At 43.9% G+C, this 12916-nt stretch overlaps 1 protein-coding gene across 4 annotated transcripts; it reads right to left on the reverse strand.

Annotated features, from left to right (window-relative positions):
• Nucleotides 1-5306: 5306 nt before the first annotated feature.
• On the reverse strand, nt 5307-10695 carry LOC121917599 (coiled-coil domain-containing protein 97-like). 4 transcript variants are annotated; one of them, XM_042443687.1, is made up of 5 exons: nt 10597-10695; nt 8592-9533; nt 7669-7929; nt 6593-6722; nt 5307-5992 (listed from the first exon to the last, which is right to left on the reverse strand). In XM_042443687.1, the coding sequence occupies exons 1-5, from the start codon at nt 10637-10639 to the stop codon at nt 5878-5880; spliced, it is 1491 nt and encodes a 496-aa protein (XP_042299621.1). In that variant the 5' UTR covers nt 10640-10695; the 3' UTR covers nt 5307-5877. The 4 variants fall into 4 exon arrangements, with proteins under 4 accessions (XP_042299621.1, XP_042299624.1, XP_042299622.1 ...); XM_042443690.1 differs by having other exon boundaries at nt 10604-10674; XM_042443688.1 differs by lacking the exon at nt 10597-10695 and adding an exon at nt 10367-10511.
• Nucleotides 10696-12916: the final 2221 nt, after the last annotated feature.

Raw genomic sequence — 12916 nt, forward strand, 5'->3', positions numbered from 1 at the left:
GGACACCCCATTGACACCAATTAAGGCCATGTTACTAGTCAACCGCAGGTCTTACTCCAAGATTGCCACCCCAGACTTTAAAAAGGAAGATGTTAAATGTTATATTTTGGCCTCCTGCTAGCTCCAAGCCAAATATAACATTTAACATCTTCCTTTTTAATGTCTGGGGTAGCAATCTTGGAGCTTTCCAGATGCTGTTTGATCTGCAAGACCCAGCATCCCCTAGCTGGCATAACCAAAGGCAAGGAATATTGGGAGGTGTACTCCAACATCTACAGCAGTGGTTCCCAAACTTTGGTTTTCTCTTCCAGGTGTTTTGGACTTCAGTTCCGAGAAGCCCCAGCCAGCTTGGGCAACAGTATGGAATTCTGGGAGTGGAAGTCCAAAACATCCAAAGTTTAGGAACCACCGATCTAGAGGGTGGATGATTCTCACCCATTTTACAGATCAATGGGAAATAGGATCCAGGGAGAACAGAGGAAACTTCTGCCCTGCTCCCAAACTATGAAAATGATGCTACCATATATACATGTGTACAAGTCAACCTCATGTATAAATTGAGGGAAGGTTTCAGGGTCAAAATCCTGGGTTTTGATATGACCTGAGGATAAGGCGAGGGTAAAACTTAGGGGGCTATAAGGAAGGATGGAAAGGGGGAAATACCACTTCTGTCCCTCCTTCTCTTTCTCTGGAGCTCTCCCAACCAATTCCCTGGTGCTGGAGGAGAGGTTTTAACATCAGATTGAGAAAGGAAGCAAGTGGATTTAAATAGAGAGTCGTTTCCATAGGAAGCCAGGTCTTGCAAAATGTACTGGAGAGATGGTTTTAAATGGAGAGGCTATTTTGATAGGAAGCAAGGTCTTGCAAAAGGGACCAGAGAGAGAGAAGCAAGTGGGTTTCAATGGAGAGGTTTTTCTATGGGAAGTAAGATCTTGCAAAATGGAGCAGAAAGAGAGAAGCAAGTGGGTTGCAATGGAGAGCTTTTCCATAGGAAGCCATGTCTTGCAAAATGGAACCGAGACAGAAGCAGGTGGGTTTTAATGGGGAGTTGTTTCCATGGGAAGCCAGGGCTTGCAAAACGGAGCAAGAGAGAAGTAAGTGGATTTAAATGGGAAGTTTTTCCCCGATAGGAAGCAAAGGCTTGCAAAACGGACTGGAAGTGGGGAAGGAATTGATGTTCAGTGGAGATTGGGGCATCAGGCTTGCTTGCTTTAGGACCCTTCTAAGCACTACTGATCTATTGACACTTATACAAGTCTACCCAAGATTTTAGGGGCAATTTTGGGGCATAAATTTCTCGATTTATGGTTGAGTATATACGGTATGTCACCATCAGGTTTCAACATGTTCCTTGGATAGGGTTAAATCTAGCCTCTAATACAGGATGGGGAAAATGTGGCCCTCCAGGTGTTACTGAACTACAGCTCCCAGCAACCCTAGGTAGCATAACCAATGGTGAGGAATGCTGGTAAATGCAGTTGAACATCATCTGGAGGGCCTACATCTGCTCCAATAAGCTTCCTTTGAGAGCAAGGGAGAGCAATAAGGACCCTTGGGATGCTGACAGAGATGAGCCAGCATAGTAGCAACTAATAGAAAGAGAACTGGTGCCAGTCAATCACAGTGAAGGCTGGAGAAGATAAATAGGGCTGTTGCTGCTGGCAGGGATAGTTAGATAAGGTCTTGGCTCCAGAGAGATAGGGTTCTGGTTTCAGGTCTGATTGTATAGAAGTCCAGAAGAGAGGGACTTAGACTGGGGTAGGGTCCAATATTGAGGGGCTCCCTACACACACAGAACCTCGAGAGAGAATTGCTGTGGGGTCATATCCTCAGAAATATTTAGCCTTGATGGCTGGTATAGGTTTAGGAAAAGAACCTAAAGATAAGGACGGTGTGAGAGTCCTGGAAATAGGTCTGTTAATTGTAGGAGAGAGTGAGGGGAAGTTAATTAAATCTGTAAGTGAACAAAACTAAGAAAGGAATACTTAAAAGTAACAAACGCATGCAACATCTCATAGAGCAAAAATACTGTAAAAAACCTTCTTTGTATAAATAAAGTTTTATTATTGTGTTCAAGAGAAACATACCTGGAACCTGTATATATACCACACTATTAATAGTTACTTAATAAGTAAAGCAAGTCTTCACATAAAATGGGTGGCGGTGGTGGGATAACTAAACCCATATGGCTGCCACATTAGAAAGATAGTTTGGTGAGTGGGATTCACCATCACATAAAATTGGTGGGAGTGTCAGGATAAGTGAAATCCGGTGTGCTTGAGACAATTGGTGTTACAGGGTTCTGAGTTCGAGTGACCAGAGACCCAAGGATTTCATTTGAATTTAAACATATAAAAGTTTCAGTGGTCTAAAAGTAATGAGGCATAAGTCAGTGAGGGTAATCTCTGAGGTAATGGTCAAGGATACTGTGTAGGAGATTACCTGGGAACTGACCATGCTGGATAAAAGAGTTAATAGCAGTCCCTGAGGTAATTTCCTGAGGTAAATTGTAGGGGACTGTAAGGAAAAATTAATTAAATGTTAAGAGTGCCTTGACTACTTTTAAAACCAAGAACCAAACACACTGAGATCAAGAAAGAGCACACTCAGGAAAGATATCTTTCAAAAGTGATTTCTGAGGTAAAAATTTGAAGTAAGAAATCACTAGTTTGGCATCAAGAGCCAAGTATTACCCTAAAAAACTGCTGATTAAAAAGCAGCTAAGAGTATTTTCTGAAGTAAAAGTTTTGGGTATTAGTAAGGAAATGAAGGATGTAAAGGATGAAGCAAAGCAAAACAAGGCAAAGGATTTACAACTTTCCAGCAGACATAACTATATGTGCTCATACTAAAGGCTGGATGGATGAGAGAACAGAAGTGATTGGTGCTTCCAGAATAGATTATACTTTTGCATTTCATCATGAGTTAAAATGCAGTACTTGCAATTGACCCGTGGATAAGTCGACTTAGGTTTTTAAGTCAATTGTTTAACCTAAACGTCTAGACTTATACCGTATTTACTCGACTGTCAGTTGATCCCATGTATAAGTCGAGGGCAAGCTTTGGGGCCAAAATTATGGATTCTGATATGACTCGTGGATACATCAAGGATAAAACTTAGGGGCATGCAACAAAGGATGTAAAGGACAATGTTTACTGCCTTCATGCAGAAATGTCTCATTCAGATCCTTCTAAGCTCAGTTCCTCTTGGCATTCTTTTCAGGCAAAGCACCAAGGAGGTGCCACCATTGCCATTTTCCCACCGAAGCATTCAAAAAAGCCAGAAGCAGCATCATGGTGTAAAGAGTAGGGAGGTTTTGGTGCTTCTTTTGGATGCTCCTAGTATGAACTAAGCTCTTACTCTTTCGTCACTCTACTCAGAGAAAGAGAAGAGCTAAAATACACTGCTGATATTGACCTGTCGATAAGTCGACCCAGCTTTTTGGGGCCAATTTTTTTGACAACCATTTCTAGGCTTATAATGACAAGGAAAGAACAGGATCCAATCCTGCAATCCTATAGTTGGGTTCTATTGGATGGCAGAAGGGAGCCATCTCATGGCAATTCTGAAAACCCGTCTGTGAAAATCCCGATCATGCCTCAGCCGAAGGGACCCCTTCTCCTGCCAAACTAGGATGTGTCATGCCAAAATGGGCAGAAACATCAGAGGCAAGACTCAATGGCCATGGGGAGGAGGGAAATTAGCCCATAGCGTCTGCCAATGGGGTAGAACCGGGCTGGAATTTCAGTGGAAATCCCCTTGCTGGGGGTGGAGGTGAGTCAGGCGTTTGTGGGTTGCTTGGCAAGGGAGGAAACAATCGCAAAGCCAAATGCGCTGGATGGGGACAAAGCTTGAAGACAAAATGGAATCCTGACATCGGGATAGGAGTTGGTGGCTTGTAAAGCTCCTGCCTTTCAAATACTCTGGATCCAGCTGTAAATTTTTTACCAACTCATCTGGTCTCCATCGCAAGGAAACCATTGCTCAGACCCCTACTGACCCCTCTCTTGAAACAAAAATAGGAAAGCTTTCAAGGGCAAGGGTCGGCAACAGCAGCATGTATGTCTGTGTTCCCAGAAGGCGAGATCAGCTACCAAAAATTTAAATAGATGAAAAACACAAAAGCAGATGTGGCTGAAACTCTGTTCCTAGTCTTTGGCCGGAGGGTCTTCCAATTTTCCTGGCCTCCAAATCTTCTTTCTATAGGCCCACCCCAGTCAGATCTACCTTTCCCCACTTAATCATAAGCGAGCATAACCAGCCAATATTCTTTTGTGGATGTCTTTCGTTTTGGCTGCAAGCACATTTATAAACATTCCACGACATCAGAGTGACTCAGGCTGTAGCAGTAATGCGCAACGCTTTATGGCCAAAGAATGATTATGCCCACAAACAACATGCGACAATACACTGCAAGTTCTTGTCCCTTTCTCTTTGGTGGTCTTGAAGGAATGTACCTCCATGATCTTAAACAATTAACTACAGAACAGATCTTTGCTTGGTATCTGCTGGCCCCTGCTGGCCTTAGCTGGTCAAGATACGTAATGCCACAAGAAAGTAAATGGGAGGTTGAAGGGGAAGGGACCTAATTGCACCTTTGAGATGCATTTATTTCAGCATGAGCTTTTCTGGGTATCAGCCCATCTCTCAGACGCACTGATGGAGTCAATCTGACGATAGAGATCCTTCAGTTTGCTGGGACAAGGGAGCATTTTAAGCCCATTCTAGGTTATGTTCTCAGTTTCCATGGGGCAAGGACAGGCAGAGCAGACTCTAATGACACCCCTGTGCCCTGAAAGGGTAGACCAGAACAGCTCTGAGAGTCCTCTCCAATGCCCAGAGGGCTTTCTGAACTAACTGGATATGATAAAAGGCTTTGAAACATCTGTTCAAAACAAAGACACACCCATACTTTCAAAACAGAACAGTAAATGTTTAACTCTTGGCCCATCTATGGCCCATGATCTTCCTTCCCAAGGGTAAACAAGAAAACCACAAGAGTGTTTTCCCCACTCTCACCCATACCCTCTCTGCCTCTACTAATTTACTAAAGGCTGAAGACAAGTACATGGCCAGTCATTCAATATAAACATCTCACCTTACTCTACTCTTAATTCCAGAAATAAGAAGCTTGAACTTAAACTCACTTGATTCATTTTTTCCTAATGTATAGTATCGTTAACTAGCCTTGGTTAATTGGAAACAGGTGCAAGGCAATTGGAGAAACAGCCAGCTTCCAGTTGGAGCAGAGTTCCTTCTTGCTTTGAACAAAATCTTAGTGATGCAAAAAATGTATATAAAGATAATACAAAGATAAAAGATCATTTATTTTTAGCCTCCAACTGCTTAAACCTCATCTTATAATGAGAAACACAACCCACCACTGAGAAATAGAGGTGATTTTTTGGTTTTTTAGTTAAGAGAAACATCCCACCTAGATGCTAGCTTCATGCCTACACAGACAAACAAGTCAGACAACTCAATGGGAACTTGCAGGTGTAAGGACAAAATCAAATCTTAGGATTGAAAGGGTCCAAAGGTGAGTCACTGCAGATGAGAAGGTGAGACTTGTACTTCAGATCCACATTGTAATTGTCCAGTCCTGAAGGTATATGTTCCCTTTCTCAGTCACCTTCTTTTTAGCAACAGGAGAGCAGCTGGGAAGGGCTGTGCAGATATCTTGAAGTGCGGATGTCGCAGCTCAGATCTCAGCAGCACTTCAACTCAAACCTGCTTTTGCAACCCACATCTGGTTGACGCCCAATTTGGCAGGGGAAAAGTCACACAACAGGGCAGAAGTCAACCATGTGTCCTCTATCTCCACATTTGATTTGAGAGCCTTTACCTCTGTCTTGGGGCCAAGATCTCAGACACGTCTACTCTGCTTCCATAGAGTCAGCATCTTCTGGGTCCTCTCCATCGAAGTAGCGCTCCTCCTCATCTCGTGATACAATGTCCAGGTTATCAAAATCTGGATTCTCATCTACCTCACTGTGGAAAAGTGGAGAGGAGATGAAAGGGATATACATTACAGTATATGACTCTCCTTCTTTAGTGGTTTTTAAACAGAGGTTAGGGGTCTATCTTTCATGACTGTTTTAACTGAATAGTAGGGGGGATATACTAGATGGCCTCTGTGATCTTTTCCAACTCTAGGATCTTGCAGGTGGGTGGGTTCTGGAGCCTTTCCAGTTGTAAGAGAATCTGCATTCCCTATTTTTCTTCCCACAAGAATGGGAATGGATTCCTCACTGTTCATCTTCATTGTCCCCAATTCCCCATTTGTGGTTTTGAACAATGAGGAATTATCATTCAGAACAAATTCTAGCTTGTTGAAAAAGCCTGCACAATCTGATTTGCTTTAAGGAATGGATAGAAGTTTGCTTTAAATTGTGATTTCCGGTTCAAACCTCACAAGCCAAAAATTTAGCATGAGTGCTTCTCAGAGATGGAGATGAAAGAGATGATTTGTTTGGATTTGGGGAGGTTTGGGCCTGCAATGTGGAAATCCTGACTGAGCATTATAAGTGCATGCAGGCGCCAAATAGCCTTGGCAACCAAAGCCCCAACTCAATTTCTTCCCCACCTCACCTGTAGTCGAAGTCCCTGTCCTTGCCATCAAGGAAACGCTGGTACATACGGCTGGTGAACTCCTCCCGCAGAAATGCTTTCTCTCCTTGGTCAGGGACCCATTCATCCCCATTAGGGTCAGAGGCCCTGTCTACAGAATCACAACACAGAAGTCACTGAATGAGGGCAGATAGGCTGCCTTTTCTATTAACTCTTTTTCTTAACAGATATTGGGGTGCTGTGTGTGGTTCTCCCTCACACTGATGCTCGCAACAAGCATGTGACGTAAAGCTTGAAGACACCTGTTGAGCTTCAAAACTGAGCAGAAACTGGAAACCACAGACCTAATCTGCCAGTTACACCACAATGACATAATGAGTTTTAATATCTGGCACTGGGCACATGGGTCCTGAAATCCCTGTTAGCATCATGCCCAAACATGAACAGTTGTCTAGTGACAGTGAGAGGGTTAATTTGTGTGACTGACTTTGTGAGATACTTTATTACATAAGCCTAGGAGAGTCTGGGAAAAGATATGAAAGCTGAGAATAGATCGAGGAAGAAAATTTTCCTCTGTTACTAACCAGCTTGCACAGCTCTCATAGGTATGGGATGAGACATTGGGTCACACTTGCACACTTTGATTTCGTTTGTTTGCTTCTGGACAACACAGCCTTTGAGAGTCTATTTTCCAGAGGCCTCACCTTGGAAGGGTACACCACAACCTGAGACCCCATTTAGCTTGCCATGGGTTATGGGATTACTGGCCAGGGACAATTCTGGGTAGGATTGTTTCAGTCCTCATTTTCACCATTGGCTGTGAGGAGGTGCTGGGTAACATAAATTAAAAGGCTGGAAAGTTCTCAATAAAGCTTATGTTATAGCAGTAACATGTGTCTCGCACCAAATAATTGTGTAGTCCTTTATGTGGGAGGGTTGTAGTCCCTTCCAACTATAAGATTCTAAGTCTTGGGGACACCTGGAATTGCATCCTGTTTCAGAATAGATCACCCAACTTCCCCTATAAAGTCATGGATCCAAGAGAAGAGACTCCTAATCTTTCTGCCATCACCCCAACCATTCCTCTCTCGGCTAACCTTCCTTGTCCTCATCGTCCGTATCTTCCTCTTCTTCTTCCTCCTCACATGCCTCTTCTTGTTCCTGTTGAATCTGCAGACGCCGCTGGATGACCTGCTCCTGATAGGAGTCCAGGAGGACACCTGAGAGAGAGCAGGAAGCCTCCAGCTTGCTGCTGCCCAGTGCCTGCATCTCTTCATCACTCAGGTACTGCCCAATGTACTGTTCATAAAGGAGTGGATCCCGAGAACGCATCTGTTCATCGCTAAAGTATTCCCCACCTGAAAAGAGCAGAGAGAGATGGTCAGAACTCAGAAAAACAAGGCAAAAGGCTACCAAAATGTAGGGTATTTGGCTGTAGGAAGCGAGAAAGCCTGTTCAATTGGTGACCAAAGCAGAGAAATATCAATGCTAACACACATGGGCAAATGTCTATCCATATTTGATTAAGGACAGAGGAACGCTGAAGATTATTTGTTCATTGAGTTTCTGTTTATTGGACACCATCGTTCCCACGCAAACAGGAGTTGTGACATCCATCTTCCCCTAGCTAGCCTGTCCCTGAGCTTTCAATCCTGCAAAAACCTAGACTAGCCTTCCTCAGCCCAACCTAGTCCTTTCAAGATACGTTCGGATTGCAACTCCCATCCTCTCGACCCTGCCACCCTGTAAGGCTCATGGCAATGAGGAAGCTGTAGCCAATGACTGCCTCCTTTGTAGTTCATTCTCTTTTGGTCGCACTTGTAAGCTTGCTAACTAGGGAGTGAGTTCCATGGAATATGGTGGGCCATCCTGAACAAAAGCATGGAGGAATGCATTGTTTTATCATTAAGTTACCCCTTCCTTAAACAGAAGGAAGCTATCATCTACTGGTGTATATAGTTCCAGATTCCCAGTCCCCTCCTAGGACAGAGAATGCAGCCCGAGACGTCAGCCTCCATACCTCTAATAAGCTGCTGTAGAGCTGCATAGCGCTTGTTCCGCACCCGAGTACGTCGCGTTTTGCCCAGGCCAGCCCTGCGCACTTCAGCGCAGTAGAAATCAGCCTCGTAACTGCCAGAGAGATGGTGGAAGCAAGGCAAGTGTTCTTCATGCAAAGCTGTTCGGAAGCGCTCCAGGAACACCAAGGGCTTGGCATGGTACAGCTCCCGTAAGATGGCCAACTTCTGCGTGGGCGTGAAATCTGGTTCATCTTTTTGTTGGCTCCGGACAGCCAGGCGGCTGTTGGCCACGGCACGGAACATGGCTAGGAGAGCGGGGTCATCCTCCTCAGTTGATTCAGAAGACAGTGATTTGCAGCCAACAGACTCTTCCTTTATACTACCCCAGTGGGCATGTTGAGCACTGGAGGTCTCCTCCTCAGTGAGGCTGCCATCTTGGACAACCATATGTCCTGATATCCCATTACCCACCTGAGATGGTTTGTTGGCCCCACTCTTGTTTTTAGAAGCTAGGGCTTCAGTCCTTAGCTTAAGGGATCCATTTGTGGACATGCGCTGGTCAATGGGAAGATCTGAACTTGGATTCTCTAAGAGTTCTCCCCAACAATGTGGTGTTTTAGATCCTCCATTCCCACTCGTGTGACATTGATGTGGATCAGAGCCTACCAACATTTCTTCTTCACACTGAGGCTGATGAAATGGAGAACTGTTAGTGGTCCCCAAGTCTGATATAACAGATGTATTTCCATCCATATGGGACATCTGCAAAGACCCATCCGGATCTCCACCGCTGTTTGGAGAGCAGTCTTTGGTAGCTGGGATTTCCATTGTCTCTTCTGCTGAGTTTACAGTCTCCGTTTTGTCCAGAAGACATCTCCCCTGCCTCTCTGCGGCAGGAGGTTGATCCAATTTCCCTTGTTCTACGTTCTTCAGGGAGTTAACACCTAGAAAGACAGGAAAATTCCTAATACTGTTATTTAGATAACTATCATGTGTCATCAAGGGCTAGAATCAGAGCCATGTTAATCTGGAACATTAGTAAAGGTCCCTCTGCCCCACAGATCTTTGATTTGAACAACCTCCACAACAGGCAGAAAACTCTTATTATTTAACATATAATGTTTATTGCAGTTTCATTATAATATTCATATTTCATAATTGTTAACATTAATCACATTATCTCCCCCCTACAGCCCTTCATTAAACTGTCGTTAAATCTAATTTTCACGTCCGGTATCATAATTTCTCTTGTACATATTTTTCTTTCATGAAGTGTCTTATAAAGCATTTACAACTTGTTTCCATTCATTGTATTAACTCCCAATCTTCATTCCAGTGTTTAAATGCACGTTCCTTTATCAGGGCTGTAAGCCTGTCCATCTCTTAACAATGCTTGACATGCAACAAACAAACCTTTCCAACCCTGCAGGGTTTGTGTTTTAAGTTTAATTAATTAATTAATTAATTATAATAATAATAATAATAACAACAACAACAGACTTCTACCATATTAAAACAACTCTTGCCTAAGCATTTTAAATGATGAATTTTAGATGTGGGTTGTTTTAATACAGTATATAGGTCACTATTATTATTATTCATGTTTATTAAACTTAAAACACAAACCTGTCCTGGACATTAAAACATGCATACAGTACAGAGCATCACTACATGTTAAAACAAATAGATTTGGTTCTACTCAGTGGTGGCTTTTGTCAGTTCCTTCCTCTGAAATATATCCTACAGCACGTTGGCGGTCTCCCCTCCAAGTGCTAACCTGGGCTGGCCCTGTTTAGTTTCCATGATCAGACAAGACCTTGGTGCCTTGAGGGTATTCCACCTTAGAAACGTTGCACACTAGCCTTTTTCTCCTCCTGGGGATAAATAACAAGGGATAGCCAGGCAAGTAATGGTGGTTCCCAAAGAGAGGGTGGGGGACCCATTTGGATGTAACACTCATTGCCTCCAGCCAAAAGGGGGAAACGGAGGCAGAAGGGGGGCACTCACCGGGGGCCGGGGGCTGGAGAGGGCCTTCCCTTCCTGCTTCCATCCCGCTTGGGTCTGCGTGAGCGGACTCCAACAGGATCAAGGAACTTCCGGTTCTTGTGGTGCACCAGGAAAAGAGGTCCCTCCACTCCTGGAGTCCTGGTGCCAAGGCATATTGGTTCCGGAAAGATATTACAGTATTATGCACACTGCAGAAAGAACCTACATTCCCCAGGATTCCATAGCATTGAGTCATGGCCCTTCAGGCAGCCTCAAACCGGATTACTTCTGCAGTGTGGATGCAGTAAAGGAGGCAGATCGATTCATCACGATCACGGGGTCGTTTCTTTTAAAGCAGTGGTCCCCAAACTGTGCCCTTTAATAAGAGATTTTGGACTTCAGCTCCCAGAAGCCCCAGCCATGTTGGCCAAGAGTCTGGGATTCTGGGAGCTGGAGTCCAAAGTCCCTTAAAGAGCAGTTTGGGGACCACTGCTTTAGAGGAAGGCAGCCCCTTTGTAAGGGAAGAGGATGCAGATTGAGATGGAGAAAAGTGACCAGTGGGGTCCCACAGGGCTCTGTCCTGGGCCCAGTGCTATTCAACATCTTTATCAATGACCTGGATGACAGAATTGGAAGCATACTTATCAAATCTGCAGATGATACCAAATTAGGGGGAATAGCTAATACCCCAGAGGACAGGATAAAGATTCAAAATGACCTGAATAGACTAGAAAGCTGGGCCAAAGCTAACAAAATGAAATTCAACACGGAGAAATGTAAGGTATTGCACTTAGGGTGGAAAAATAAAATGCACAGATATAGGATGGGTGACACCTGGCTGAATGAAACTACGTGTGAAAGGGATCTAGGAGTCCAAGTAGACCACAAGTTGAACATGAGTGAACAGTGTGATGCGGCAGCTAAAAAGGCCAATGCTATTTTAGGCTGCATCAATAGAAGTATAGTGTCTAGATCAAGAGAAGTAATAGTGCCACTATATTCTGCTCTGGTCAGGCCCCACCTGGAATATTGTGTCCAGTTCTGGGCGCCACAATTCAGAAAGGACATTGAGAAACTGGAGCGTGTCCAAAGGAGGGCGACAAAAATGGTGAAAGGTCTGGAAACCATGCCCTATGAGGAACGACTTAGGGAGCTGGGGATGTTTAGCCTGGAGAAAAGAAGGTTAAGAGGTGATATGATCACCCTGTTTAAATATTTGAAGGGATGCCATATTGAGGAGGGAGCAAGCTTGTTTTCTGCTGCTCCAGAGAACAGGACCCGGAACAATGGATGCAAGCTGCAGGAAAAGAGATTCCACCTGAACATTAGGAGGAACTTCCTGACAGTTAGGGCTGTTCGACAATGGAATGCACTCCCTCGGAGGGTGATAGAGTCTCCTTCCTTGGAGGTCTTTAAACAGAGGCTGGATGGCCATCTGTCAGGGATGCTTTGATTTGGATTTCCTGCATGGCAGGGGGTTGGACTGGATGGCCCTAGTGGTCTCTTCCAACTCTATGATTCTATGAAAGCAGTCTAGAACTGAAGGGTCCCAATAAGAAATGTTTTCCTATTTCTTATTGTTTTAAGGCACTGTTTTTAATTGTCTTAATATAGGATTAATTGTATATTTTACAATGTGAAGTCGAAGGCTTTCATGGCCAGCATCCAGTTTTTTGTGGGTTTTTCAGACTACGTGGCCATGTTCTAGAAGAGTCAATTCCTGACATTTCGCCAGCATCTGAGAAATATTTTTACACTTTCATAGAACTTTTGTAGCATTCCTAACCTGTATTGTTTAAAATGTTCCTAGCCACCCCAAGTCCCATTATTGGGAGAAAGAGGGCATATCAACAGGGTGACCAGATGTCCCATTTTTCCAGGTTACCCATTAGTGTAGTAGTCATTCCACTGTGCTTTAAAGGTTCATACCTTCTATTTCTGCAGGAGACCTGAAGTAAGGATAAATGTTTCCTGGGCCTGTTAAGTACTGCCCAGGTTGTGAGGACAACTACTGAATTGTAAGCTGGCTCTATATTGGAGACATTTCTTGGGACTGGCACCCTAGCTATGTTCAGTGCTGTCCTCAAAAGATGTTCAACCAAGAGTTCAGTCCCAGGCAAAAACGTTGGTTATCAAGGTGTTTTAACAGGTTATCGTTTTTAGGCTGTTTTCATGAGATCTGCTGTTTGTAACTGATTTTCTCTGCAAAACCCTTATCACTGATATAACAAAGGATGCTACAAAAATGTTTTAAGATAAACACTGCTGCTGGAGGATACAAAACATACAGGTGAAAAAGATACTTCCGTTGAAACTTCACTGCAAGTGACTGATAGGGTTT

The sequence above is a fragment of the Sceloporus undulatus genome, unplaced genomic scaffold (genome assembly GCF_019175285.1).
Source record: "Sceloporus undulatus isolate JIND9_A2432 ecotype Alabama unplaced genomic scaffold, SceUnd_v1.1 scaffold_24, whole genome shotgun sequence".
Lineage (NCBI taxonomy): Eukaryota > Metazoa > Chordata > Lepidosauria > Squamata > Phrynosomatidae > Sceloporus > Sceloporus undulatus.